The following is a 25,309-nucleotide window of genomic DNA, read 5'->3' as shown; positions in this document are numbered from 1 at the left end:
GTCTTAGTATGGCCCGTTCCAAATGAGATATAATACCATGAAAGATAAATGGAATGTGCATAAATTGCACAATATGTTAGTTCAGAAAAAAACAAGGCTTAAGAATCAAGGAAGTCACTCAGTCCTTTATATAAGCCTCTAAGGGAATCAAGGAGCTGAAAATAAATTTATGAAGAAGCATAATAAAGGCAAAAAGCCATTAAAGATCAATGACAACTATTTGAAAATCCAGAAGTTCAAAAGGCAATAATTGCCAATTTTGTGGGAAATCTGGACACTTTCAAAAGGATGACCTAAAGTGTAAGTCTTGATTCGATTGGACACTTCCATAAGGATTCCTTACAATCCAAACCAAATTCCTTCATGGGGAATAGAGTGAAAACTCCCGTGGAAGCAATCAGGACTTATCGTTTAAAACTCAACATTGGACATCATTTAGATTTACTGGAAACTTTTTATATACCTAGTTTATCTTGGAATTTGGTTTCATGATCTAAATTTGATGTTATTAGATACTCTTTTAATTTTGGTAATGAATGTTTTAGTTTATTTAAGCATAATCATCTCATTGGTACTGATATTTTTTGTGATGGTTTATATAAATTGAAATTAGTTGGTTTGTATGCTGAAACCGTTTTAACTCTGCATCATAATTTTGACACTAAACATAATCTAGTGCATGAACGATCTGTTTTCTTGTGACATAAATGTTTAGGTCACATTTATAGAGAAAGGATGGAAAAATTAATAAAAAATGAATTTCTTCCTGATCTAGATTTTACGAATCTAAATATTTGTGTGGATTGTATTAAGGGAAAACAAACAAAACATACAAAGAAATGAGCTACAAGAAGCACTCGGCTTCTTGAAATTGTGCATATTGATATTTGTGGACCTTTTGATGTTAATTATTTCGAAAAGGAAAAATACTTTATCACCTTTATTGATGACTATTCACGTTACGATTATGTTTACTTACTGCATGAGAAATCTCAGGCAGTGGATGCCTTAGAAATCAAATGAAGTAGAAAGGCAATTAGACAAAAAAGTGAAAATTATTAGGTTTGATAGAGGTGGTGAGTATTACGAAAGATATGGTAAAATTGGGCAATACCTAGGTCCATTTACTAAACTTCTTCAAAAACGTGACATTTGTGTGCAATACACAATGCCTAGTATGCCACAACAAAATGGTGTATCAAAAAGACATAATAGAACTTTAATGGATATAGTTAGGATTATGTTAATCAATTCAACTTTACACGTATCTTTGTGAATGTATGTCTTGAAAATTGTCATGTATTTGTTGAATAGGATTCCTAGTAAGGAAATTCCAAAGACACCTTTTGAAATGTGGACGAATAGGACACCTAGTATAAGACACCTGCATGTTTGGGGTTGCTAGACAGAAATAAGGATTTATAATCCACAAGAAGGAAAATTGGTTGCAAGAACAATAAGTGGGTATTTCATTGGTTATCCAAAAAAGCCAAAGAGGTATATGTTTCATTGTCCTAATCATGGTATAAGAATTGTCGAAACTAGAAATGCAAGGTTCATTGAAAATGGTGAAATCAGTGGGAGTACAATTCCACGAGATGTGAAAATTAAAGAAGTAAGAGTGTAAGTCTCTTTAGCTTGTGCCTCTAATAGTAATATGATTGCTCATTTAGTTGTTGTTCAAAACAATAATGAAAAAGAGCGACACAATAATGAGCTCATGATACATAATGAACCTATTATGGAAGAACCACAAGAAATAACATTAAGGAGGTCTCAAAGAGAAAGGAGACCAACTATTTCAAATGACTATGTGGTATACCTACATGAAACACAAACAGACTTAAGCATTAATGATAATGATCTAGTTTTGTTTTCACAAACTATAAGTTGTGATAATTCTGAGAAATGGTAAATTCCATGAAAGAAGAGATAAATTTCATGAAACATAATTGTGTTTGGGACCTTGTAGAATTGTTAAAGGGTTGTAAGATAGTTGGTTGTAAGTGGGTCTTCAAGACTAAACATGACTCTCATGACAACCTTGAATGTTACAAGGCTAGACTTGTTGCGAAGGGATTTACTCAGAAAGATGACATTGATTATAAAGAGACGTTTTCACCAGTCTCAAGAAATGATTCTTTTAGGATTACCACAACATTAGTAGCCCATTATGGTTAGGAGCTACATCAGATAGATGTGAAAATTGTCTTCCTTAATAGAGAATTAGAGGATAATGTTTATATGGATCAACCAATGAGATTCTTAATTGAAGGAAAGGAACATATAGTGTGCAAATTAAAGAAATCAATATATAGTCTTAAGCTTCCCGCCAATGATATTTGAAGTTTAATGATACCATTGTTTCCTTTGGATTTAAGGAAAATACTGTTGATTGGTGTATATATCTGAAGGTCAGTGGGAGTAAGGTTATTTTTCTAATTCTGTATGTTCGTGATATCTTGCTTGCAACTAATGATCCTGGTCTTCTTCATAAAACTGAGAAGCTTCTCTCTAGTAACTTTGAAATGAAAGATATGGGCGAAGTAAGCTATGTGATATGGATAGAAATATTTCGTAATAGATCACAAGGATTGTTAGACTTATCTCATAAAACATATATCAATAAAGTACTAGAGAGATTCAAGATGAAAAGGTGTTTAACATCACCTGTTCCAATTTAGAGAGGAGACAAATTTAGTCTCGCACAATATCCTAGAAATGATATGAAACGAAAATAAATGTAAACAATTCCATATGCATAAGTTGTTGTTGCATCCATGTTTTGAGTTTACAATTCAGACTAATTGGCTGCGGAACTTTATTTCAGAGTTTGAAATTGTTAACAGTATTGTCAGACTGCTTAAAATGTATTGTGATAACTTCACAATAGTATTTTTTTCTAAGAACGACGAGTACTCTAGGGGCAAACATATGGAATTGAAGTACTTTGTCGTGAAGGAATAAGTTTAGAAACAAAGAGTGTCAATAAAATATATTAGCACAAACCTTATGATAGCTGACCCTTTGAATAAGAGATTATCGCCCAAGACATTTATAGAACATGTTGAAAGTATGAGCATTATTGTTATTGATGATCATTAAATGTAATTTACCTTATGCATTTTAGTGACACTTTGAGCTCATTTATGACATGTTTATGATTACTAGTTCTCTGTATTTGCATGCATATTTGTATTAGAGTAATGTTAACAGGTTTTGTTTTGAATAAAGACATCATGTTGGACCAATTATGTTCTTCTAACTAATGATCATATTAAAAAGAAGACTAATTTGTAATACATGGAAGGGACTATGTTGATTAAGTGATGTACAACCGTTATGACTCAAATTGGTTCCTATTCTTAATCATGAAATTATGATATACTCAATGTATAAAACAGTTTAGTCATTTTAATGTGCATTATGTTAGTTTAGTCTATTTATTTATTTAGTTCATAATGTTTAGTGATGTCACATGAGCCAAGTGGGAGAATGTTAGAATTAATGTCTCGTGAGAGACATGTGACTTATGTAGGGACTAATAAATAAATAATTAATAATTAAAGACTAAATTATAATTGGGTTAAATAAGAGAAGTTTTTAGAGGTAACTACTAAGAGTAATGGTTATAAAATGAGTTAATAACTATTAACGTGAAACAAGGTCTCATTCTTGACAGAAAAAATGTTCTCTCTAATCTCTAGTAATTACAAACGTAAAGAGACAGGAAAAATAGTGAAATGAGTGAAATCCTATTTCTCTTCTTTTTTCAAGAAATCAAAATACACCGAAGAAAAATCTTACTATGGCGAAATGTACGCATTGTTCATTTATTATTTGTGAGAATCATAAGTTTTAAGATCCTGTTAGTTTCCTATAATTGTTAATCTAGGAAACCCTTAAAATTTTAAAATGTTAGAGGTTTGCTTAGCTTAGTTGCTTCCTCAAACATGGAGACCAAAGAGGAGATAATGCTTCCATCACCGTCCAAAGGCCTTGCTAATAATGGCGAACAGTGTTCTCCGGGTGATGACTCCGGGAGCTTCTATATGAAACTCGCTGTGTTGTTGGAGTCCTCTGGACTCAGTCTCATGTGAGATAAAACCAAGAACATGCATGCTGCCTCTTGTTTTTAACCCATATATAATACTCTCTAATTTCTTTTTAGTTGTTCTCATAAGTTTGCATGCAAGGAAAGTCGAGTCTTTTTTGTGTTGGTGACTTGGTGCTTCCTGTTTCACCGGTTTTAACTTCTGACTTTTCATGATTGTAAGGTGATGTAATGCTCTATTTTTTAATTCTGCTTGGCAGCTTCAATGTCCGAGAAACATTGCTGGACTTGTACCTATTTTACTTGGAGGTGACTAGAAGAGAAGGATATCACCAGGTATATATATTGCTATTGCATTTCCCTGTTGTCCACACGATTTTAGTAAGTTATTTTTACTGTATTGGAGCGCATGCAAGTTTATTCATCCAAATCAGTCGTGGTAAATAGTTTTATTATGTATCATTGCATGAATTTGTCTCAGATATTCAATTTTAATATCATGTTAAACATTGTTTCCAATTTCCAGGTTGATCGAGAAAAGAAATGGGGTGAAGTAGTATTTGCCCTGAAATTGGAAGGGAATAGTGTAAAGTTATGTGCTCAAGCTGAAAAGTTTTACGCACATCTTCTCTACCAATTTGAGCAATTGTACTTCTACAGGCGTCCTGCAAAGCAAGCTGGATCTAACAGCACCAAAGGTTAGCCAAAGAGAGTAGAGAGACCTATTATTTGTGGTTATTTTAAGTAGATATAGATTCAGGTCGGGCACTTCACACACAAGTTTGATATATATATATATATATATATATATATATATATATATTTACTGTTGGACAGAACTTAAGACATTTCAGCAGCTTCAATATATGATGTTTCAGTCAGAAAATGTTATGCTTAAATTACTTGAAGGGCTTTTTTTTTCCCTTGTCACATCCTCCTCTTTCTTTAAAGGTCCACTTCAGAAGAAGCGGAAATCAACAGCTAGTTTACCTCATACAATGGATATTAAAGATGGTCATAAGAAGACCACAGAGATGTCCAAGGACTACTCTTGCAACATGACAGCAGGTTTGTTACTTGGCTAAACACTTTCCAAGTCCTAATTAAGACAATATACATCAGTTTAATTTTTTCAGTAATGTAGTGGTCTTTAGAGGTGCTTATACAATGCTTTGGATTCCAACCAAGCAGGTGCTGGGTATGTGGTTTTACCGCCACCCTCACATGTCAAAGAAACCAAGAAACACCGAGGTTCTCTGCCGGGACAAAAGACTGCATATCAGATATTCCTCAAGCATGAATGTGCTCGACTGAACTTGTGGTCAGGCCTTAGAAGGCCAGAAAATCCTACGTTTGGCTATCGATGCATGGAGGAATATGTCTACAATTGAGAAAAAGGTATGTCTAGAAGTTACATATATAATATCTATTCTTGAAAGATATATAGATGTATCCTTGAATTATTCTTTGAGGTTTGCTTGGAATTTGCCTCTTGTGATTACTATTGATGCAGCCATATGAGGAGGAAAGCAAGAAGAACAAGGAAGCAATGATTGGTAACAAGAAGGAGGAGAAGTGGCATAGTCTGAGTGGTGATAATCTTGTAACTTCACAACCTGAGACAGATGACTCCAAGCTTGTCAAGAAAGCAACTGAAAAATCGCCAACGGATCCTTCCTTCATCTTCATATATAATTGACTGGAATGGATTTGCCACTTAGCTAGGGAATCCGAGTAACTCCACTAGTCTGTCTAGTTATAGATTTTTCTGCTCCGAGCCCATGACTATGCATCCAGCAGTTTTCTCCTTTTTGAAACTCAGTCCAAGCTGCATATGTATATGTATGGTTTTGAAACAGCTGAAACGGGCTTGGAGTAGTTGGATCATAGCATCTTCTCTTGACACTATAAAAGTATGTACATAGATATGTCTCAAAGGCTTTTATGGTAACACAACTTATGTTGGTGTATAATTCCTATTACAAATTAACTTTTTGTTGGGATACAAAGGCAGTTGATTTTTTTCAAGTAAAAGAAAAAGTTTAAGTGGGATTTTTCAAGAAAATAATGAAACCAACATTTTGCACCTAAATCAAAACCTTACACCTTCATCAAGAAGGAAAATTTTCAAATAATCTATCCCATTGGGCACTTAATATAGGCAACCCGACTCTAAATGGAACCACAAATGTGATTTGTACAAAAGAAATGCTTTATTCATAGTTTTATATTTGTTTTAGTAAAGTCTTCTTATGGATTTGTGGCCTTTTAATCTCCATGAAAATTTGGTATGAAATGCTGAATCATTTTTTGAATATAAAAATATATATTATAAATTATATAATAGATTTATAATAAATAATTTATATTATAATAGAAGATTATTTTTAACTATTAATATATTTTTTTTTTCGTGCAACTCAAATTTTGTTCCACAAGTTGGCAAACCCATTACGGCAGGCTGGGCTACCCACAAAAAATAAAACATTAACCTGATTGGCCAACCTCCATTTGCCTTCACAGATACAGTCAGTCACAAACATCTCATCTCCAACTCACCAGACCATGATAATTGATACATACAAACAATTGCACTTAACTCATTCATTCTCTTCTCTTCTCTTCTCTTCTCTTCTCTTCTCTTCAGGTACCATTTTCCTTTCCTTATTATTATGCCATCTCACTTTTTTTTATTGAATATCCTTTGCACGTTACGACATTTCTTACCATCTATTCTAATCGATTCATTCCTTCTGTTGTTTTGCATCGCAACTTTCTTTTGTGTTTGGGGGCAATGTCCTTCGCTAACCATCTTTCAATTTTTCTTTTTCTTTTTTCCAACCAAGACCCACCACGTTCTGTTATTCATTAAGCTTTTTAATCCATCAAATTTAGAATCCTACCAATTTGAATGCATCAGAATTTATCATTTTCAGATGTCCACTTGCAGATTATAGAAGGGATACTGCTTCTCCATAAACCTGCAATGCGATAGATTACCAGGTTCTTCCTCACCTATATTTTGCTCAGGTGTGCACTGTGGACCCAATTGTCAAAGCTAGCATATACTTGTATGGTTTAAAGTCGAGTAGAATTGATTTTGAACAGCTTAATATGATTGAATGCATGCATAAATTAATCTGAACCCGCATATTTTCATTGGAAAGTTTGAAAATTGATATTCATGTCTTGTTAACTGTCAGGATTAGAGGTTAGAGACCAAAAATGGTAAAATCAACATATGAGAAATTTTCAAAGGACTTTGTGATGGGGGGAGTAGCAGCAATCATATCAAAGAGTGCAGCGGCACCAATTGAGAGAGTGAAGCTTTTATTGCAAAACCAAGGTGAAATGATTAAAAGAGGACAGCTCAAAAAACCATACTTGGGTGTGTCTGATGGCTTTAAGAGGGTCTTCATGGAAGAGGGTTTGATTGCCTTTTGGAGAGGACACCAGGCCAATATTATCCGATATTTCCCCACACAAGTGAGTTATTCACTTCACCAACATCCTGATTGATGTTAAAGACCTGAATCCCCAACCCCACTATTTATTTTCACTTTCTTTCTATTTGTCACTCCTATGAGTTAAATGGACTATTGCCTGTTATAACTTTGTAGGGTTTTGTTTCTGCTTTTTAATGGAACTTCAACAAAATGAAACCAAGGAAAGAGAAAAAGAAAACAAAAGAGTGAGCATGACAGTTATCAGGGCTGCTGAGTGATATGTAGTAACTTAGCCCTTAAATATATCAGGGTAATTATTTCTTGTGCTGCTTACTAAAAATGCAATTGCAAACCAATTAATATACCCAAATTCTTTTGTTCATGGATTTTGTGTTCTCTGTCATCTATGGACCTTAGATATTCAATTAGAGGTAGTATCTGTTAACTTAATTTTCCTTTCATCCTTGTTTCTTTATCTACTCTCAAATTGAAGTGTATGTTATCTCAGAGCCTTGACTTGTGCCAATTTCTTATCCAAAATCATTTCATGCCATGATGTAACATTTACTGTGCATGCAATCTCATCCATTGACATATGATCATTCCAGTTTGTTCTTTGTTACATTACCCTTTGAGCTTGCTTTCTGCTTTTCCTGTCAAATTGTTAATGCTTGTCAAATATTATTAGCTGGGTCATGGCCCTTCCATAAAATAACAGCCCATACATATGGGAGAGAATCCATCTGTTTGTTTTTACTGCTTTGTGTTCCCACCAATTCCTGGAATCAGGTGTCTCAAATAATAGTTTTCTTTTTTTCTTTTAAAATAATGTTTGAGCAAACAGTTAATTGGTCTATAGGCTTTCAATTTTGCATTCAAAGGTTACTTCAAAAGCATTTTTGGGTATTCCAAAGAGAGAGACGGGTACATTAAGTGGTTTGCTGGGAATGTGGCTTCAGGCAGTGCTGCAGGAGCGACTACATCACTACTTCTGTATCATTTAGATTATGCACGTACTAGGTTGGGCACCGATGCAATAGAGTGCCGTGTTACCAGTCAACGCCAGTTTAAAGGACTAATTGATGTATACCGGAAGACCTTATCAAGTGATGGAATTGCTGGCTTGTACAGGGGATTTGGGATTTCAATATGGGGAATCACCTTGTATCGAGGGATGTACTTTGGGATCTATGACACCATGAAGCCTATTGTTTTAGTTGGGCCTTTTGAGGTAAGCAACTAAGCATTTACACTTTTACAAAAGAGTCAATGGGAAAATATATAGTTAATACTTGATTATTTTAACTGAGAATTTTTGCCTTCTATTGCTACTGGACAAGTAATCTCTTTGGTTTGTGTCACAGTGGAATGTGGACCAATTATTGTAGCACCCCTAGATTATGCAAATTTACATTGATAATTGAACCCTTGAGTTTGAACATCCATCTTCAAGACATAAGTCAAATAACCTTTTGTAGATGCATCTCTTGATTGTATAGCACTTTGAGTGTTTGTTCTGTTCTCTTATGCCCTGGCAGTCCAATGTGGGTCTCTTGATTTATTTTCTGCAGGGGAAGTTTCTTGCTAGTTTCTTATTAGGTTGGAGCATCACAACTTTTTCAGGGGTTTGTGCATACCCTTTCGACACATTGCGCCGGCGAATGATGCTCACCTCTGGGCATCCAAACAAGTACTGTACTGCAATACATGCATTTCAAGAGATTGTTCGACAGGAGGGTTTCCGAGCTCTATTTCGAGGAGTTACCGCAAATATGCTTCTTGGCATGGCAGGAGCTGGGGTGCTTGCTGGATACGATCAGCTGAACCGTATCTCATCTAGACACAGTCACTATAATGAGACAAACCAAAGAGTTCTGAAATGAATGCCCGAGTAGGAAAGAAATGCCTAACCTAAAAGAGGCATATTCATCATTTTGAATGAATAGTATGCCTGTTCATTTCAAAAGTTTGGTCTGAAGGACCATAACATAATAAACGAACTTTTGGACATGACAGCGGAAGGTATTTGTTCTGGTTCAATAATTAATCACATTTAACGTGTCCAAAAGAATGTTTTTTTTTTTTTTTTTCTAAAGGGAGTTTTGCATTTTGGGACCTTAAAAGTCATACTATGGCTGTTCATTTCAAAAGTTTGGTCTCAAGGACTATAACACAATAAACAAACTTTTGGGCATGGTGACCAAAGGCATTTGTTCTATAAACCAAACTATAGTTCGATCTTTGAACATGGTAAACTTGATTTTTAGGTCCTTAAATTAAATTCTCCCTTTTTTAGTGGCGATTTTTAGAATTGGAATACTCTACTGCCTCATTGTAAATTTAACTCCCCATTTAGAAAAAAATAAATAAATAAATAATTTGCTTGGGGCGAGGGTTATTGGAAACGTTTCAAGACTGCAAAGCACTCAGCCAACCTGTCTGTTTCTATTAATGCTGTATATATGAAGTTTACGATGTACAGTTTACATCCCCAGTTTCAGTTATATTATTAACATCATTGCACAGATATTACCTATGGAATTTTCCTAGAAGATGCATAACTTATCAGAATTTGAAGTTATCTACTTCTATCCATTGCGATGTACAATTTCAAAGCTCTAGTTATTTATTACTTGTTATGAAAAGATAAATTTTAAAATTCCATTGAATTGGATTGATTTATGAATATTCCTGCTGCAAACTCACTTGCATGCTTGCATGGTAATGTCCAATATCATGATGCGTGGCACTGAGTCTTGACCATAAATGTGTTATCATCCAGATTCCAGATTGATTAGACGATAAAATAAATAAAAAAGTATAAAATAGAATTTAATTATTCTCCCCTCAAACTCGATCTAGTATGCAACCTTCTTTACTTGCACTGTAGCAAGTGTCCAGTATCATGAGTGGCAGCGGGTCTTCGCTAGAAGACATCTACCCTTGTTATTCAAGTTTCAGGTTGCAGCATAAAAATATTGTATGACGATCACAAATATTATAATATTTTAATAAATTAGCTTATGAAATAATCATTTTGTGGTAATGTAAGTCTGTAAATGAAAATATCAAGAAAGGAAACTGTTATTGAAGGGGTACCCTTCTATAAAGGTTAAAGAAACATAGAACTGCAACCACTGCAGCTAAACATAACCTTCAGCAAGCCAAAGAACTCAACATTATCGATTAGATACTGCTTGTAACATGCGAAGCATCAATTTGATCGAACATCTTCAGCTCTCAGCACCCTCATCTTCTTCTTCAGAATCACCATCTTCATCAGCCGCCGCATCCTGGTACTGTTGATACTCAGCTACAAGATCATTCATGTTACTCTCTGCTTCAGTAAACTCCATCTCATCCATTCCTTCTCCCGTGTACCAGTGCAAGAAGGCTTTCCTTCTGAACATGGCTGTGAACTGCTCACTCACTCTTCTGAACATCTCCTGTATAGAAGTTGAGTTACCGACAAAAGTTGAAGCCATGGAAAGGCCTCTGGGAGGGATGTCACAGACGCTAGACTTGACATTGTTGGGAATCCACTCAACAAAGTAGGAAGAGTTCTTGTTCTGCACGCTTAACATCTGTTCATCCACCTCTTTTGTGCTCATTTTGCCTCTGAACACTGCTGAGGCTGTCAAGTAACGACCGTGGCGTGGATCAGCTGCACACATCATGTTCTTGGCATCCCACATCTGTTGTGTCAGTTCCGGGACAGAAAGTGCGCGGTAGTTCTGTGATCCTCGAGAAGTTAGGGGAGCAAAACCCACCATGAAAAAGTGGAGTCTTGGAAATGGGATCAAGTTCACTGCTAGCTTCCTTAAGTCTGAGTTGAGCTGACCCGGGAATCTTAAGCAACAAGTAACTCCACTCATTGTTGCTGATATCAAATGATTCAAGTCTCCAACTGCAAACAATTAATAGAGAAAACAGATATTAAGTGTAAAAAAAAGAAGAAAAAAACTTCATTATCATAGGTGCTGGATCATTAATACTATTGCTGTTATGCTTACAGCTAGGCGTAGCGAGCTTGAGGGTCCTGAAGCAGATGTCATATAGCGCTTCATTATCAAGGACCATACACTCATCAGCATTCTCCACCAACTGGTGAACAGAAAGTGTAGCATTATAAGGCTCAACAACCGTGTCTGACACCTTTGGAGATGGAAACACAGAGAATGTGAGCATCATTCGATCAGGGTATTCCTCTCTGATCTTCGAAATCAGCAGAGTTCCCATTCCAGAACCCGTTCCCCCACCCAAGGAGTGGCACACTTGAAATCCTAATTAAATTCAAACCCAAAACCATTAAATAAATAATAGCATACACAACAAATCAAAATTAGTAAATCTTTGGTTACTTTATTAATTACCTTGCAAGCAGTCACAATTCTCAACCTCCTTCCTAACAACATCAAGGACGGAGTCAATAAGCTCAGCACCCTCAGTGTAATGGCCCTTTGCAAAGTTGTTTCCGGCGCCCGACTGACCGAAAACAAAGTTGTCCGGCCGGAAAATCTGGCCATAAGGGCCGGTGCGGGCAGCATCCATGGTGCCAGGCTCAAGGTCCATCAGCACTGCCCGTGGCACGTAACGTCCATTGCTTCCCTCATTGTAATAAACATTCACTCTTTCAAGCTGAAGTTCGGAGTTGCCTACGTACTGCCCTGTGGTATCAATCCCATGCTCATCACACACCACTTCCCAGAACTTTGTTCCTATTTGGTTCCCGCATTGCCCTCCCTGAATGTGAAGAATCTCACGCATATTCTGGCTTGGATGAGGGGCAAAATTAACTCTTTTTTCAACTGTCACTGCAGCACTGGCTTGCTTGGAATGAATAAGCAAACGATTAGTCATTTATTTATAGTCAATTGTAAATGGACATAATTACATGAATGCCCTTTGAAAACGAATTGGACTTGGATGAATGCCATTTGTAAGCTGCTACTTGCAACCTCGCCGGCTTCACTCTGATCTGATCAACTTGGTCTTTTATTATATTTATACGAATGACTTATACATACAAACATAACATCAGATACTTGAAAGCCACCATATAGTAAGTTAGAACTTGGGACTCACTCTTTTTAGTAAAGGTTTTCTTAATATAACATCGGCATCTATTTTTACAATATCAAGGGTTATGTTATGCCATTTGGGAGACCCAAATGACTTTTTTATTGTCTTGACACTCAAAAGTGACTGCAACTAAAAGAAAGGGATGAGAGAGTTTCATGGACCATAAAATGATGCGTATGCTAAGGCCGGCAAGTTCTCTTCAACGATGTGTATATATGTAGTAACTATGTCTACTTTTCTTGCAATAAATGTTACTACACCTTATTAGCATCACCCCATCTAGAAACGAAACCAATAAAATATTATTTGGTCGCAGAATTCCCTTTGAATAAAGTTCCTCTCTCCCGATTTCTTTGTTCAACTATATTGAAATGTCTCTGTCCAATATGCTAATAAAAAATCTCACGCTTAAATGTGTTTAAAATGCTTGCAAATATACTTTGTGTGATTTTAGTTCTTACCATTTTTTTTACTTTTAGATTCTGATATTTTCTTAGTGTTCTCTATTTTTTTTTTTGAAACCCATTGTCCAGAGGCTCTTCGCTATGCGAAGGTATGAGGGAGGGATGTTGTACGCAGCCTTACCCTTGCATATGCAAAGAGGCTGTTTCCGGATTTGAACTCATGACCAACAAGTCACCAAGGCACAACTTTACCGCTCGCACCAGGGAGGGATGTTCTCTTTTAGTCCTTATTATTAATTTTAGTTAATTTAGTATTGACACGACTAATAAAATGAAGAACATTAATTAAAATAATCAAGAATTTTTCAAATTAAAATAATTAGATTATTTTTATATGCATAATTCAATTAAATAATATATTATGAAAATAATTTTTTGTTGTTTATAATATTACTCTTACTTTTTTAAATATAATATACATGTATGTATAATTTACTTAAACATTTATAATTTACTTTTAATATATTAGTTTTGATATCATTTTTACATTTCAATTCATTAGTTTTTGACTAATTGTAATATAATTTATCTCTCCAAAAAAATATTTATATATGAAAAAAAATTATATACTTTTAAAAAAAGTACAATATTAAGAATAAATTGGTGAAGTAAATATAATATGTTTAGTAAAACTAATTTATAAGGCAATCAAACCCTTTTTTTGTGTGTGAAAAAGGTAATCAAACCTTATAAACTAGTTGGCCGTCGTGTCAACGAACTGAAAGCTTATATTTAAGTTGAGCGGATGGCATATATCAATCAAAAGAATCTAACCTTATAAACTACTGTACTACGGTTACTGCTCCAAGTCCAAAGACTAATATCCATTTTTTTCCTTTAATTTTCTTGGTTGGACCAGTTATTGCTACAGTGTAGTATTACCGCTTTGAAAAGAGTAAAAATAGATGGCTTGATTTGTTTTCGTGGAACAGAAAAGTAGCATAGTTCAAGCTTTCCCCCGTCTCTTAATTATAATTTGCATGAATACAAGCAACACGATAAATAAGATTTTGGCTTAAATATGTTTTAAATCTTTGTTTAGCTGTCATCCCAGTCCCCAGATTCTATCAATCACTCTTCCTGCCCGTCTTTGACTAGGAGAACAAAATCATGACCATCTGCATGTGAACACATTTGGCAAAGTTAGACCTTGTTTTGTGCATCATATCATATGGTTGCCTTAAGAACGCTGGAGTTCATCCATTCCACACTGGTAGCATTAGCATTGTCTACAAGAATTTGCACATACAGAACAGATAGATGGCACATGACAGTTAGACTTGTTGGCATCTCTAATGAACTGCATCTTGAATCAAAATATCTGTTTATTTATTGATAGATATGCAGCAAGTGCCATGCTGCAACCAACATACCTCCACTATCCAGTAGCAACTATTCAGCATGCCCTCAACTTGAATAAAAAATGAAAACTCCCAGAGTTCCAAAATCAAAGTACTACATCAACAGAAAACAGAAGATTGCATATCTTCCCCTCTATGCAAACACTTTCTTGAGAACCACTATTGGCATGTAAGCTCTTGCTCTTCTTTGCTTTCCTATAATGTTCTGCTTCAGCATATTTACCATTTGTTTCAAAACCAGCTATTAGTACATCATAAGTACCTAACACGGGACAAAATCCTTTGGTGCACATGATTTTGTAAATCTCAAGAGCCTTGGTAACTCTTCTAACAGAGAAGTAAACACTAATTAAAGCAGTAAAGGTAGCAGTGCACTTATGGTTATCAGGTAATAAGTTGAAAATCTTCATGGCCAAAGTGTGCTTTTTAGCACAACCAAGCCTAATGATCAAAAGTGAAGCCAAATAGGTTCCAAGAGAATACCCAGCTCTAGTCATTTCCTCAACAATTTCCACCAGCTTTGAAAACATATTTGATCTGATCAACAAGCCGATTAAGGAAAGATATCCTGTTCTCTCAATACTTATTCCCATTGTAACACTGTACTTGAAAGCCAACAAAGCACCTTTAGGTCGACAATGACTACAATTTACCTCAATAATGGTTGAGACAACCTTATGTTCTAAATATATTTTCTTATCCATCATCCCTGTAAGTAAATGGTCAATAGCAACAACATTTCTATTTTTCAAGAGAACAAATAGAAGCTCGTTATCTATATTAGTAGGACAATCTGCAGCAACCGTGATACTATTACTTGCATCCTTCCTTGTGCTACAATCCATATAAAATTGTGGATTGACTTGCCTCAGAAGGGTATCAGTCTCACCAGAAATTTTAAAGCTTCCAATGCTTCAACAAAAACAGGGTAGCGAAGAACTAGACGGTTTTCTTTCATGTACTGAAGGATATGGGTCATGAACTCAGTCCCACCAACTTTAGAACACCTCTGAATCAAAATATTGCATGCAGCTTTATCAGGTTGCGCCCCAGCCTCTTGCATCTTTTCAAAAATCTCTAGGGCCTCTTTGCATTTTCCTGATATAGACAAAAACAAAAATAACCATTACCACCTTCAACTTGATAATAAAGAAAATAAAGTGAATAATTCCTGAAAGCCCTGGTAGAGCATATAACAAACAGGTTGAAGGCAGACTAACCAGAGGCAATAAGATAGTCCATTAGAACGGTGTAAGTGTGGCAATTAGGAGCAACACCGGAGCTAATCATCTCCTTGTAAACACGAGTGGCCTCTTTGAGTCTTCGATTATGAAAGAGAATCTTGATATAAGCGGTGTAAGAGACAACAGTCTTGGATTTGATTTGGTGCCACATTTGCATAGCCTGATCTCGACGTTCCCGGAACTGGAAAGCCAATGCATCATGGAAGTGTAGGTAACAGAATCAAGCTTGATGGAAGAGACTCTGCCAGCTTCTCCGAAAATATCAAGCATGGTAGTGTAAGTGTAGTGGTCGTGCTTGAAGCCTCTGAGGGAAGAGGCCCAGTTGAAGAACAACCACGCTTTCTCCATTGGAGGGTGGGACTTGAGAACCTGGTTCACCGTGTAAGAGTCCCACCTCAAAGACATATTATTCAGCTCTTGCTCGGCGCTTTCCCAACTTGAATACTTTAGCGTCTTGTAAATTTTCCCAATTACGTTCCTCATATACTCTCTGTGCTCATCCTTCAATTTCAATTTCTCGCCTTTCTTCATGTTGCTGATGGCTCTGGTGGAAGGAGAAGGAACAAGATTTCTGAGAAATCCATCAAGCTTGTAGATTCTCATTCAGCACATCAGTAACAACAATGCCAAACTTTATTAACCATTCTATGTTATGTTCCGTACGGCCTGGCCCAACATTTACAAGCTTAATACTGGTCCAAGTAGGGTGGAAATACAAGATTATTTTTAAAAATGTATTGAAAGAAATAAGTGATTAATAAAATCTAGCTAAATTTTATTAAAATTTAAAATATTTTTAAAAGGGATACCAAATTAAATATTTAATATATAAAATCTACTTATTTTATTTATTACATATTGTGTGTTTTTACTATTCATCTTATATTATATCAAAAATAAAGTAAAAATAACATACTTGTAAGCGGACATCACACTCTCGTTAAGTTAATTAGTTTAATGGTTAAAGTATCTTAAAGTATAAGTTAAAATAATAAAATAAATATTATAAATAGTGTAATATGAAAATATCCAAACATAAAAGAAATAAAACTTATTGTCTATCATTTTTAATATCTTATATAATAAAAAGATCAAACAAAGTCTATCTTATGTGGAAAAAAAATTAAAAACAAAAAAATCCTACTTTATTACCGGAAGAAGAGAAAAAAAATAATAAAATTCTAGCTTATATAGAAAAGAATAAAATATATCTAATAAATATTTAAAAACAAAAATAAAATAAATGTAAAAAACTAAAGCCAGTGTCTTAAAAACTGCTAGCGTCTCAAAACGCTGAAAAATATATAAAAAAAATGCTTGTTTGATAAACAGATAAACAAACTTTTGAACTAATAAAAAAATTAAAAATTAACGGACGAAATACCTTACAAAATATATCCTTATTAGTATTATTTTGTTATATGAAGTAGATTTATTATTAGTGTTCGGCAATCTTGTATTATCGCAGTACATTAATTAATTATTAATGTTTTATAATTACGTTTTGAAATATTATACATTAATTCAATATTTACGGCCACATTATCACATTCAAATTTATAATTGTGATAGGCAAAATCAACATACAAGTTTATGAGAAAAAAGTTGTACACGATGGTGTACAATTTACACAATATTCATCTAGTTATAATCTACTCTTTTTATTAAATTTATTGATTTTTAAAATAAGAGAAAGAAGATTATGAATAGATAGTATAAAAAGTTTTATATAGTCATTTAATCACAATTTATTATGTGTGATAAGTTTGTTGACTTTTAAAATAATTATCTTAAAATAATTTATGATTAAATTAAAGTGTAAAATTATTTTATATTGTCAGTATATACACATTAAAATCTCCACAAATAATTATTTTAAAATAACTCAAACGATAATTTATAATTGGATACGATTAGACATTAAACTTTAAGTTAATTGAAAGTTTAAAGTTTGTTTTTTTACCCATAAAAGTTTAAAAGTTACGTAATTACGATGAAAGTTTGATAGTTAATCAACTCAATTGAAAATAATTGAAAAATATTTGACAAAAGTAGCCATTAAATCAATTGACATGACTAAAATATATAAAAGAACATATTTAATTAATTAATCATAACCCAAAATTGTTCTAAATTCTCTTAAAATGTCTTTGATTCTTCGAATAAAAAAATTATAACCTAAAATTTGGTAACTACATATTTTCAAATTATTATTATTTTCATACTTTGATTATTTAATTTAAATAATTTATCATCCCAAAAAATGTTTTTTTTTAAATTTTATTCTTATTTTAAATACTTTTATAAAATAAATGAGTAAATAAACTTATATTCGAATTTTGATATTTGATGAGATTGAGAATGCTAGTGATATAAAATTTCAAGGTCTTTTAAAATAAGAAAAATAAAGGAAGAATAACAAGATGTAAGAATAAGTTAAAAATAAGAGACAACAAATTATAAATTTATAAACTTAAACGTTATATATGTGAAGTGGCATTTCAAAAAAATGTTTATTATAAATTAATCAAATAGGCTCTTTTACTAAATAATTTTATTTTAGTCAAATAAACTAAAACTAACTAATTTATCTTACCATATATATAGAGAGAGAGACTGTGTTTATAAAAAAAATAAAAAAATTGTACCCAACATGAACAAACGTTTACTCAATGAATGGATAGTCTTATTTATTTTCTGCCGAGAAAGGTGTACATGTTTGTTTTCTCATCTCCAAACGACAATCCAAACACACACGTGTTGCGATGAGTCTAAATTAAATAGAGGAAAAGAGCAATTAATTAAACCTAATTTCAAATGCCTTATTGTACAAAAGATGTTGAATTCTGTGTTAAACCCAAATACCACATGTTACGATGAATAAAATAGGGTTGCTTCGAACACTTTATTACTAAAGTAATTTGTATTGTTGATATATATAGTTGGAGGGGAATAGAAATCATTCCATGCCAATGGGGATGGAAGAAACTTGGAAAATTTGGGAGTACGTGATTGAAAAAGAAAAATAGCTTCAATCATATTTATTAGTTGTGAATATTTTTATTATTTTACAGTCCTTTTTCTTTTTCCTTTATAGGGGAAAAGCTCTAACCACTCCCTCTGAATTCTTGTCCGTTCCATTGTGATTGCTTCCATCATGTTTTGTCGTTGCAAGATTGAGAGAGTTACTACAGTCTTGGGAAATAGAGAAATTCTTGAGTTAGACTAAGACCAGTGTCACCTGAATTTTGTGAAAACAATGAACGCCAACGGGTGTATATGTAAACGTGTACACAACAATCTAATTTCAAATTTCCATTCGCTTATTAGATGCATGATTGCTTGGTGTTCCTAAGTTTCATAGGAATTTGATGTAGCTTTATAGTCAACTAATGAAATTATTTTTTTATTATTACTCAAATATAATGGGAGTAATTAATATAGATCTGTTCGTTATAAGTTTTTTTTAAAAGATTTTTTATATGGTTATTTTTTTATTGGTAAGAATTAATATGGTATCAGAAATTTATTATCTTTATACAACATGAGCTAAATTCATATGTTTACATGATTACTATTAAGTTTTTTAATGAGTGTCTTGTTTCAATTTTTTTTTAAAAGAGAAGCTGAAAACAGTATAAAATCTTATTAAAATCAAAAGTTATTTTAAATAGTTTCTTATAAAATCAAGTCCTTTTAAAAAAAAGTTATTCTAACACAAAAAAAAATTATTCTTATTATTAAAATAAACATAAATTAACTTTGGCTTTTTTTTTAATCACTCAAAAATCACTAAATTATTTTGTATCAGAATAACTTTATTTAATTTTGTAACAAACTGACACATAAATGACATAATATATATATATATATATATATATATATATATATATATATATATATTATGTTGTATGATATTAATTTATAAAAACTCGTATAAAAATCTCTATTGACGTTCAAATACAAAAAAAAAGATTAATATAATGTAAAATTAAAAAAATGAAAATAAAGCTTTTAGATTGAAATACAAATTTTAGAAGAAAAAAAGAGGCACACTAATTATAATATCATTGAATAAATTAAAAAAAAAAGGACACCGAGACTCTAAGAAACTAATGGCATGCATCATCTTTGTATTGAAGAATTAAAAGTTGTTTATGTTAATAACTCCACATCATTTATTGCTTCCAAGTTCAAATAGATATGGTAAAAAAACAGACTTGTTTTGTCTTTCGCCTTTCTTCACTGAAACCTTTCTATCCTTTTCCCGACACATGTACCAAAACATTTAATCGTCATTTGTTTTAAATCTTAAACAAACTGCACGATATGCAGATTGGAATTGAAGAACCGGGGGAAAACAATAGTGCGCAACTGAAGCAAGAATTAATCCTGCACATGTTTGAAACTTGGCATGCTCCGAGACGAGTAGGTACCAAGCTATGTATGTGAATCATCAAGATTCACGGGTAACATTATGTTTGTGCATATTCCGTCATCTATCTAGAGAATGCCCAAAATAAAAAATAAAAAAGAATACATACATTACATTAAATATGACTTGACAAGTTGGGTTGATTGATGGTATGTTAGTTATGGGGTTTGTTTTATTATTGTTTAAACATACTAAACGACGAGAGGGCCTTGGAGAAGAAAACATTCCCATACACAAGGTTATGCCATTGACTAATTGCATATGCAGGTGAAGGAAGGGTTTAGGGGGCCACCCTAGCTAGGAATACCAACGTATTGTATATATTGACTAGGTGGTGGTGTGGTTTTCCCTAGCTAGCCAGAAATGACAAGTGATTAGGGCTTTTATTGGCAGTGCAGTAGTAGGGAAATGCACAACATTACAGAATCACAGTAGATAGTGGATATGGATACATACATTGTGCTGTAGTTTGCATGGTACTCTCTCATTACATATTTTGCATGCACATCTCATAAATAACAGACATACAAATAATAGGGATTCAGAATTTGCAGGACGTAGGCCCTCCACCCAACGAAAAGCTAGAAATAATTAATCAATTATAGCTTTTCAAATTCTATATCAGCCGTGACAGTGTTGCTCACTAACTCGAGAATTGAATCATTCCTTCATAATGACCAAGGGGTTATACCTAAGAGGCAAACAGAGAGAGAGAGACATGAACAGATTTGCTTATTACAACAGGACAACCCCCCAAGAGATCAATTTAATCCATTAAATAGATCTGGACCATGCAAAGAAGATTCCAAATAGGTAACATAACATGCAGTAATTTTTCTGTCTAATTTGCTACCTCCACGCACCTCAATCAAAGGTGTAAGCAAAATTATGATCCATCTCTTGGTGATTTTAATTTTTAGCTTAGTTAAACAAACAACTCATACATGTCATGTCCCCAAAATATAAACCATGCATATATATTATATAATGTGGTGAAGAGAGAGAGATAGAGAGAGAGAATTGAAATTGAATCCGTACAGTAGATGGGGGGGGGGGGGGGGGGGGGCATGGACAGCATATTAGACAAAGGAAGGAAGAAAAGGTTAAGGAGTGCACAGAAGGGAGAGAGGGGCAGTTCGGATTGAGAATTAGTGTGAAAGGCACGAGACGTGAAGGGAACAATAAATGAGAGAAGGGGTGATGAGGCTCATGATAACCCTCATGATCGTCACGTCGTTTTTCATTCGCTACTCCCAAAAATCTCCCAGAATTCCACGCTTAGCTTCCTCGCTCTCCTCTTTCTCACTCACTGACTCCCTTCTTTGCTTTTCTTTTTTGCCTTTGTCCTCTCTCTCTAAATACCCTTCCTTCCTAGTCAACCTCATGTCCCCCTCCCTCACTTTGTCCCATATTAAACCAACAACCCTTAGCTTTCGATCTCATTCATTTTCTCTCTCCCCATATGCTATGGCTACTAGTGAGAGAGAGAGAGAGAGAGAGAGTGATCAATCCCCATCTCTAAATGTCTCAGACACACACCCACACTCACTAGTTTCAGCTTCAACTAACTACTCACTTTCAACAATGGGCTCTACTTCAAACCTCACCCTTCACTTCTTTCTTTCTTAACCATATATAAGCCTTGTCTACTTTTCATTTCAACTAGCTAGGTATTACCATTTTCTGGGCCACGGGCCACCTTCACATCAGTACTCACTACCCTTTTTATATTCTCAACTTCTTCAACTCATCCCATTCTGCCACTCCACCATTTCAATTTCCATTTCCAAAGCCACCACCAAACACAAACCCATCAAACCCACTTTTCCTTTCCATTCCCCCTAATTATTGCACCGCATTGTTTTTAGATGATATATATATAGAGCTACTACCTTCATTCTTCTGCTTATTATAAGCCTTTTCCATCGAACCCTAGCTAGCTAACTAGATTTTGGTCTTTAGTAAGTCAATAAGAAGCCAACAGCAATGTGGATGGTTGGTTACAATGAAGGAGCTGAGTTCAACATGGCCGATTATGGATTCAATGGAAGGAAACTAAGGCCTCTCATGCCAAGGCCAGTCACTTCTCCTAACAATACTTCAAACACTAACTCTCCATACTTGACCCGCATTCATCATGGCAACGATTTCTTTTCACAGTATCACAATCTTGGTATATATGCTCTTTTCATTTTACCCTCTCTATTTCTCTGGTTGTGTTTCCATGTGCCTGTCGTCTCTATGCATGTGAAAGAAAACATGTGTGTGTGTATATATGTACATGTATAAAAGTTAATTTCTTTATTTTATAATTAGCATCAGTGGCAGATCAGGGAAAGAGAGAGTTCAACCCTCCACCAGTAGTGGTGAGTTCAAGGTGGAATCCAACCCCGGAGCAACTGAGAGCATTGGAGGAATTGTATAGAAGAGGGACAAGAACACCATCTGCGGAGCAAATCCAACAAATCACGGCACAGCTTAGGAGGTTTGGAAAAATTGAAGGGAAGAATGTCTTCTATTGGTTTCAGAATCACAAAGCAAGAGAAAGACAGAAACGCCGCCGTCAAATGGAGTCAGTTGTAGCTGAGGGTCATCACACCCGTGACTTTGATAGTACTCTTGAAAAGAAAGACTTCGGTAAGTAAAAACCCACACAACATAACATAATTACCTCCATACAGCTTGTTTCTTTGCGGGCATGAAAGAGACAAGTAACAAGAGGCCTTGTTTTGCAATGCATGGGCTGATGGCTTCTTTTGTTTCTTTTCATTTTTAGTTTTGTTTGTTATAACATGTGTTATTGCTTTCGTTTTCTCATTCGGATTGTTGCTTGAGATGTAAAGTTATATTCTTTTTTGTTTTTCTTTTTGTCTACAGGCGCAAGTAGGACAGTGCTTGAAGTTGAACAGACCAAGAACTGGGCACCCTCTACAAACTGCAGTACTCTTGCAGAGGTCTATTATTCTACATCCTCCTTTGTCTTTGTCCTTGTTCATGGACTGTTTAATTTTTTGTTATGTTTTACCCTCTTTCTTTTTTTTCCTTTTTCTCAACTTGGGATTGGATTTTCACTGCTTAATCGGCAAAAGTCTTTTTGAGGGTCCATTAAGCAGTGATTTAATTAATTATTGGCATATGATTGATTACTAGAGAATGAAGCTGATGCTGTTGGAAACGTTATAGAAAGAAAGATATGCACTAGGTAGCTTAGCTAGGGAAAGGACCCTAACAAAAACTTTGTTTGTTGGGAAATGAAAAGGGCCTAAAAGCTGCATTCCTTCCTTTCTGTCGGGGCTGCTGTTATGAAACTTAGCTGAGCTGGGCTTTTGGGGCTTGTGCTTATTCATGTCATTTAGGCCAGTAGCTTTTGGACACTCCATATGGAATTCATGATGGAAAAGACAACTCTCACCCTACTTTAATTTGACTTCTCATAGACCATGCAACTTTATTTGAAACTAGGAGTGCATGCCAATTTGAAATCTGTGCTGCTGTCCAATAATAACTTTTTTACCTTTGCTCTTTGGGTTTTTCACAACACATGTTGAGGTTTTCACCAGTTTGTTTGCATTGCATGCCTAAATTTAAAATCTACAGGAATCTGTTACAATACAAAGGGCAGCAAAAGCAGCCATTGCAGAGTGTAGAACAGATGGATGGCTCCAATTCGATGAAGGAGAGTTACAACATAGAAGAAACTTTATGGAGAGGAATGCCACGTGGCATATGATGCAGTTACCTTGTCCTCCCCCTCCTACAGTTTCACCCCACCTCATAAACACACCATCTCCTACTACTAGCATGGCCCCCGCAACCACAGTAACAGCAAGACTAATGGACCCAAAGCTCATTAAGACTCATGATCTCAGCTTCTTTATTTCACCTAACACTAACAGAGAAAACGGTATTATCCACTTAAGCAGTATCAGCACCCAGGATCATAATAATTCTGTGGAATCTCAAACCCTTCAACTTTTTCCAATAAGGAACAACGCGGATGAAAGCAGCTGTGATAACATCAACCACCAAAAAGAGACAGAGGTATCCGTTTCAGCAATGAATGCACCCAGCCAGTTTTTTGAGTTCCTTCCATTGAAGAACTGAAACTGATTAGAAAACAAAAAGAAAAACTTGCTGTGTATGTAAAATTATGGGACTGCGTCTAGATACTGTATTTTGTTAGAAAATAGCACTGTTTTTATTGTTGTTGATGTTATGTTTCAAGGAATTGGTGCTGTAATAGGACACTGAGTTTGAATGAGGTATTTTGCCTTAAAATACATTTGGACTATGTTGGTTGAATCAAAAACAGTATTTATGTCTAAGGAGTTTAGTGTTTATATATATGCCTTGTTTGAGTAACTTGATATGTATATATAAATGTATTGCTTCTGATATGAAGAGAGAAACAGGAAAGAGAGTAGGGGTAGGGAGGGATCGAGGACGTAAATAAAGAATGTATAAGGAATTTGATGTGAGGGTTTGATTTGAGACATAGTATCTGAATGGGAACAAGATGTGACAGACTAGGATGTTGAAGTATCTATGACTATGAGCATGGGTTGGAGAATTATTTTGTTCTTTTGTTGCATACCTGGGAAAAAAAATGCTGTATACATTACAATCAATGTTCTGATGGAGCGAACTCTGTAGTCCAATTTATGACAATAAAGAAATCACATCAATGCAACAAAAGGAAACAGAGCGGATGCATTTAAAGTAACGTTCATGAATTCAATTGAAAGATGTTTAAATTATTTTTCTTGCTAATTAAATAAGCCTGTTAAAGTCAGAATAGAATTTGAGTTATACGAAGAGAATATCCACGTATCACCTTTCAACTTCAACAACGACAATGTATTGAATGCGAGAATTGTGACATGAAATATACATAGTTTGTCCATGTATGAGAAACTTGTGATTTGATTGAATTGATTTGTCTATATTCCAAACCTCTCGTAAGGTTAAGCATCTAAGCTACATAACATTTCCTGAACTTGGTTATATGCACATATACTCAGAATATAATTAAGAATGGTACAAGACGTGGCTTATTGCTTACGAGACTGATCATACAATTTATTCGTTTTTATTTGTTTATGAAAAATATATAAAGAGTACCTTTTAATTTTCAATATTATATAAGAGAAATAAAGAAAAAATATCTAGAATATATACAAGTCGTGATCATTGTTTCATCACCAATCATCTGTATGACTAAAC

At 34.3% G+C, this 25,309-nt stretch overlaps 3 protein-coding genes, 1 long non-coding RNA gene and 1 pseudogene across 8 annotated transcripts; 3 read left to right on the top strand and 2 right to left on the bottom strand.

Moving 5' to 3' along the window:
- The first annotated feature begins 4,602 nt into the window (after nucleotides 1-4,602).
- LOC113002341 (uncharacterized) lies at nucleotides 4,603-5,926 on the top strand. Its single transcript, XR_003267818.2, has 4 exons — nucleotides 4,603-4,752; nucleotides 5,006-5,122; nucleotides 5,246-5,452; nucleotides 5,568-5,926. It is a non-coding gene; the product is annotated as an uncharacterized lncRNA (long non-coding RNA).
- A 641-nt stretch (nucleotides 5,927-6,567) lies between these two features.
- Nucleotides 6,568-10,073, top strand: LOC100798418 (ADP,ATP carrier protein ER-ANT1). 5 transcript variants are annotated; one of them, XM_006584843.4, is made up of 5 exons: nucleotides 6,568-6,701; nucleotides 7,005-7,057; nucleotides 7,258-7,540; nucleotides 8,360-8,731; nucleotides 9,072-10,073. In XM_006584843.4, exons 3-5 carry the CDS (start codon nucleotides 7,280-7,282, stop codon nucleotides 9,381-9,383), a joined length of 945 nt encoding a protein of 314 aa, XP_006584906.1. In that variant the 5' UTR covers nucleotides 6,568-6,701; nucleotides 7,005-7,057; nucleotides 7,258-7,279; the 3' UTR covers nucleotides 9,384-10,073. The 5 variants fall into 5 exon arrangements, with proteins under 5 accessions (XP_006584906.1, XP_003532542.1, XP_006584905.1 ...); XM_003532494.5 differs by having other exon boundaries at nucleotides 7,005-7,084; XM_006584842.4 differs by having other exon boundaries at nucleotides 7,005-7,125.
- A 44-nt stretch (nucleotides 10,074-10,117) lies between these two features.
- On the bottom strand, nucleotides 10,118-12,320 carry LOC100797894 (tubulin beta chain). The gene is made up of 3 exons (XM_003532493.5): nucleotides 11,874-12,320; nucleotides 11,514-11,783; nucleotides 10,118-11,407 (listed from the first exon to the last, which is right to left on the bottom strand). The coding sequence occupies exons 1-3, from the start codon at nucleotides 12,265-12,267 to the stop codon at nucleotides 10,734-10,736; spliced, it is 1,338 nt and encodes a 445-aa protein (XP_003532541.3). The 5' UTR covers nucleotides 12,268-12,320; the 3' UTR covers nucleotides 10,118-10,733.
- Nucleotides 12,321-13,901: 1,581 nt separating this feature from the next.
- Nucleotides 13,902-16,294, bottom strand: LOC100797349 (pentatricopeptide repeat-containing protein At2g01390-like; annotated as a pseudogene).
- Nucleotides 16,295-21,396: 5,102 nt separating this feature from the next.
- Nucleotides 21,397-24,395, top strand: LOC100785161 (WUSCHEL-related homeobox 1). Its single transcript, XM_041017955.1, has 4 exons — nucleotides 21,397-22,259; nucleotides 22,403-22,723; nucleotides 22,964-23,040; nucleotides 23,684-24,395. Exons 1-4 carry the CDS (start codon nucleotides 22,073-22,075, stop codon nucleotides 24,188-24,190), a joined length of 1,092 nt encoding a protein of 363 aa, XP_040873889.1. The 5' UTR covers nucleotides 21,397-22,072; the 3' UTR covers nucleotides 24,191-24,395.
- Nucleotides 24,396-25,309: the final 914 nt, after the last annotated feature.

The sequence above is a fragment of the Glycine max genome, chromosome 8, assembly GCF_000004515.6.
Source record: "Glycine max cultivar Williams 82 chromosome 8, Glycine_max_v4.0, whole genome shotgun sequence".
Classification (NCBI taxonomy): Eukaryota; Viridiplantae; Streptophyta; class Magnoliopsida; order Fabales; family Fabaceae; genus Glycine; species Glycine max.
The sequence above is the reverse complement of the archived record's forward strand: the minus strand, read 5'-3'. Positions and strand labels throughout refer to the sequence as shown.

Bases quoted from the DNA above. Each gene is read 5' to 3' on its own strand.
- LOC100798418 (XM_006584843.4), top strand. From the start codon at position 7,280: ATGGTAAAATCAACATATGAGAAATTTTCAAAGGACTTTGTGATGGGG. The intron at 7,541-8,359 runs GTGAGTTATTCA...ATTGGTCTATAG, and splicing joins TCCGATATTTCCCCACACAA to GCTTTCAATTTTGCATTCAA. The intron at 8,732-9,071 runs GTAAGCAACTAA...TATTTTCTGCAG, and splicing joins TTTTAGTTGGGCCTTTTGAG to GGGAAGTTTCTTGCTAGTTT.
- LOC100797894 (XM_003532493.5), bottom strand. From the start codon at position 12,267: ATGCGTGAGATTCTTCACATTCAGGGAGGGCAATGCGGGAACCAAATA. The intron at 11,784-11,873 runs GTAATTAATAAA...GAATTTAATTAG, and splicing joins GAATTGTGACTGCTTGCAAG to GATTTCAAGTGTGCCACTCC. The intron at 11,408-11,513 runs GTAAGCATAACA...AATTGTTTGCAG, and splicing joins CAAGCTCGCTACGCCTAGCT to TTGGAGACTTGAATCATTTG.
- LOC100785161 (XM_041017955.1), top strand. From the start codon at position 22,073: ATGTGGATGGTTGGTTACAATGAAGGAGCTGAGTTCAACATGGCCGAT. The intron at 22,260-22,402 runs GTATATATGCTC...TTTTATAATTAG, and splicing joins TTCACAGTATCACAATCTTG to CATCAGTGGCAGATCAGGGA. The intron at 22,724-22,963 runs GTAAGTAAAAAC...TTTTGTCTACAG, and splicing joins TCTTGAAAAGAAAGACTTCG to GCGCAAGTAGGACAGTGCTT.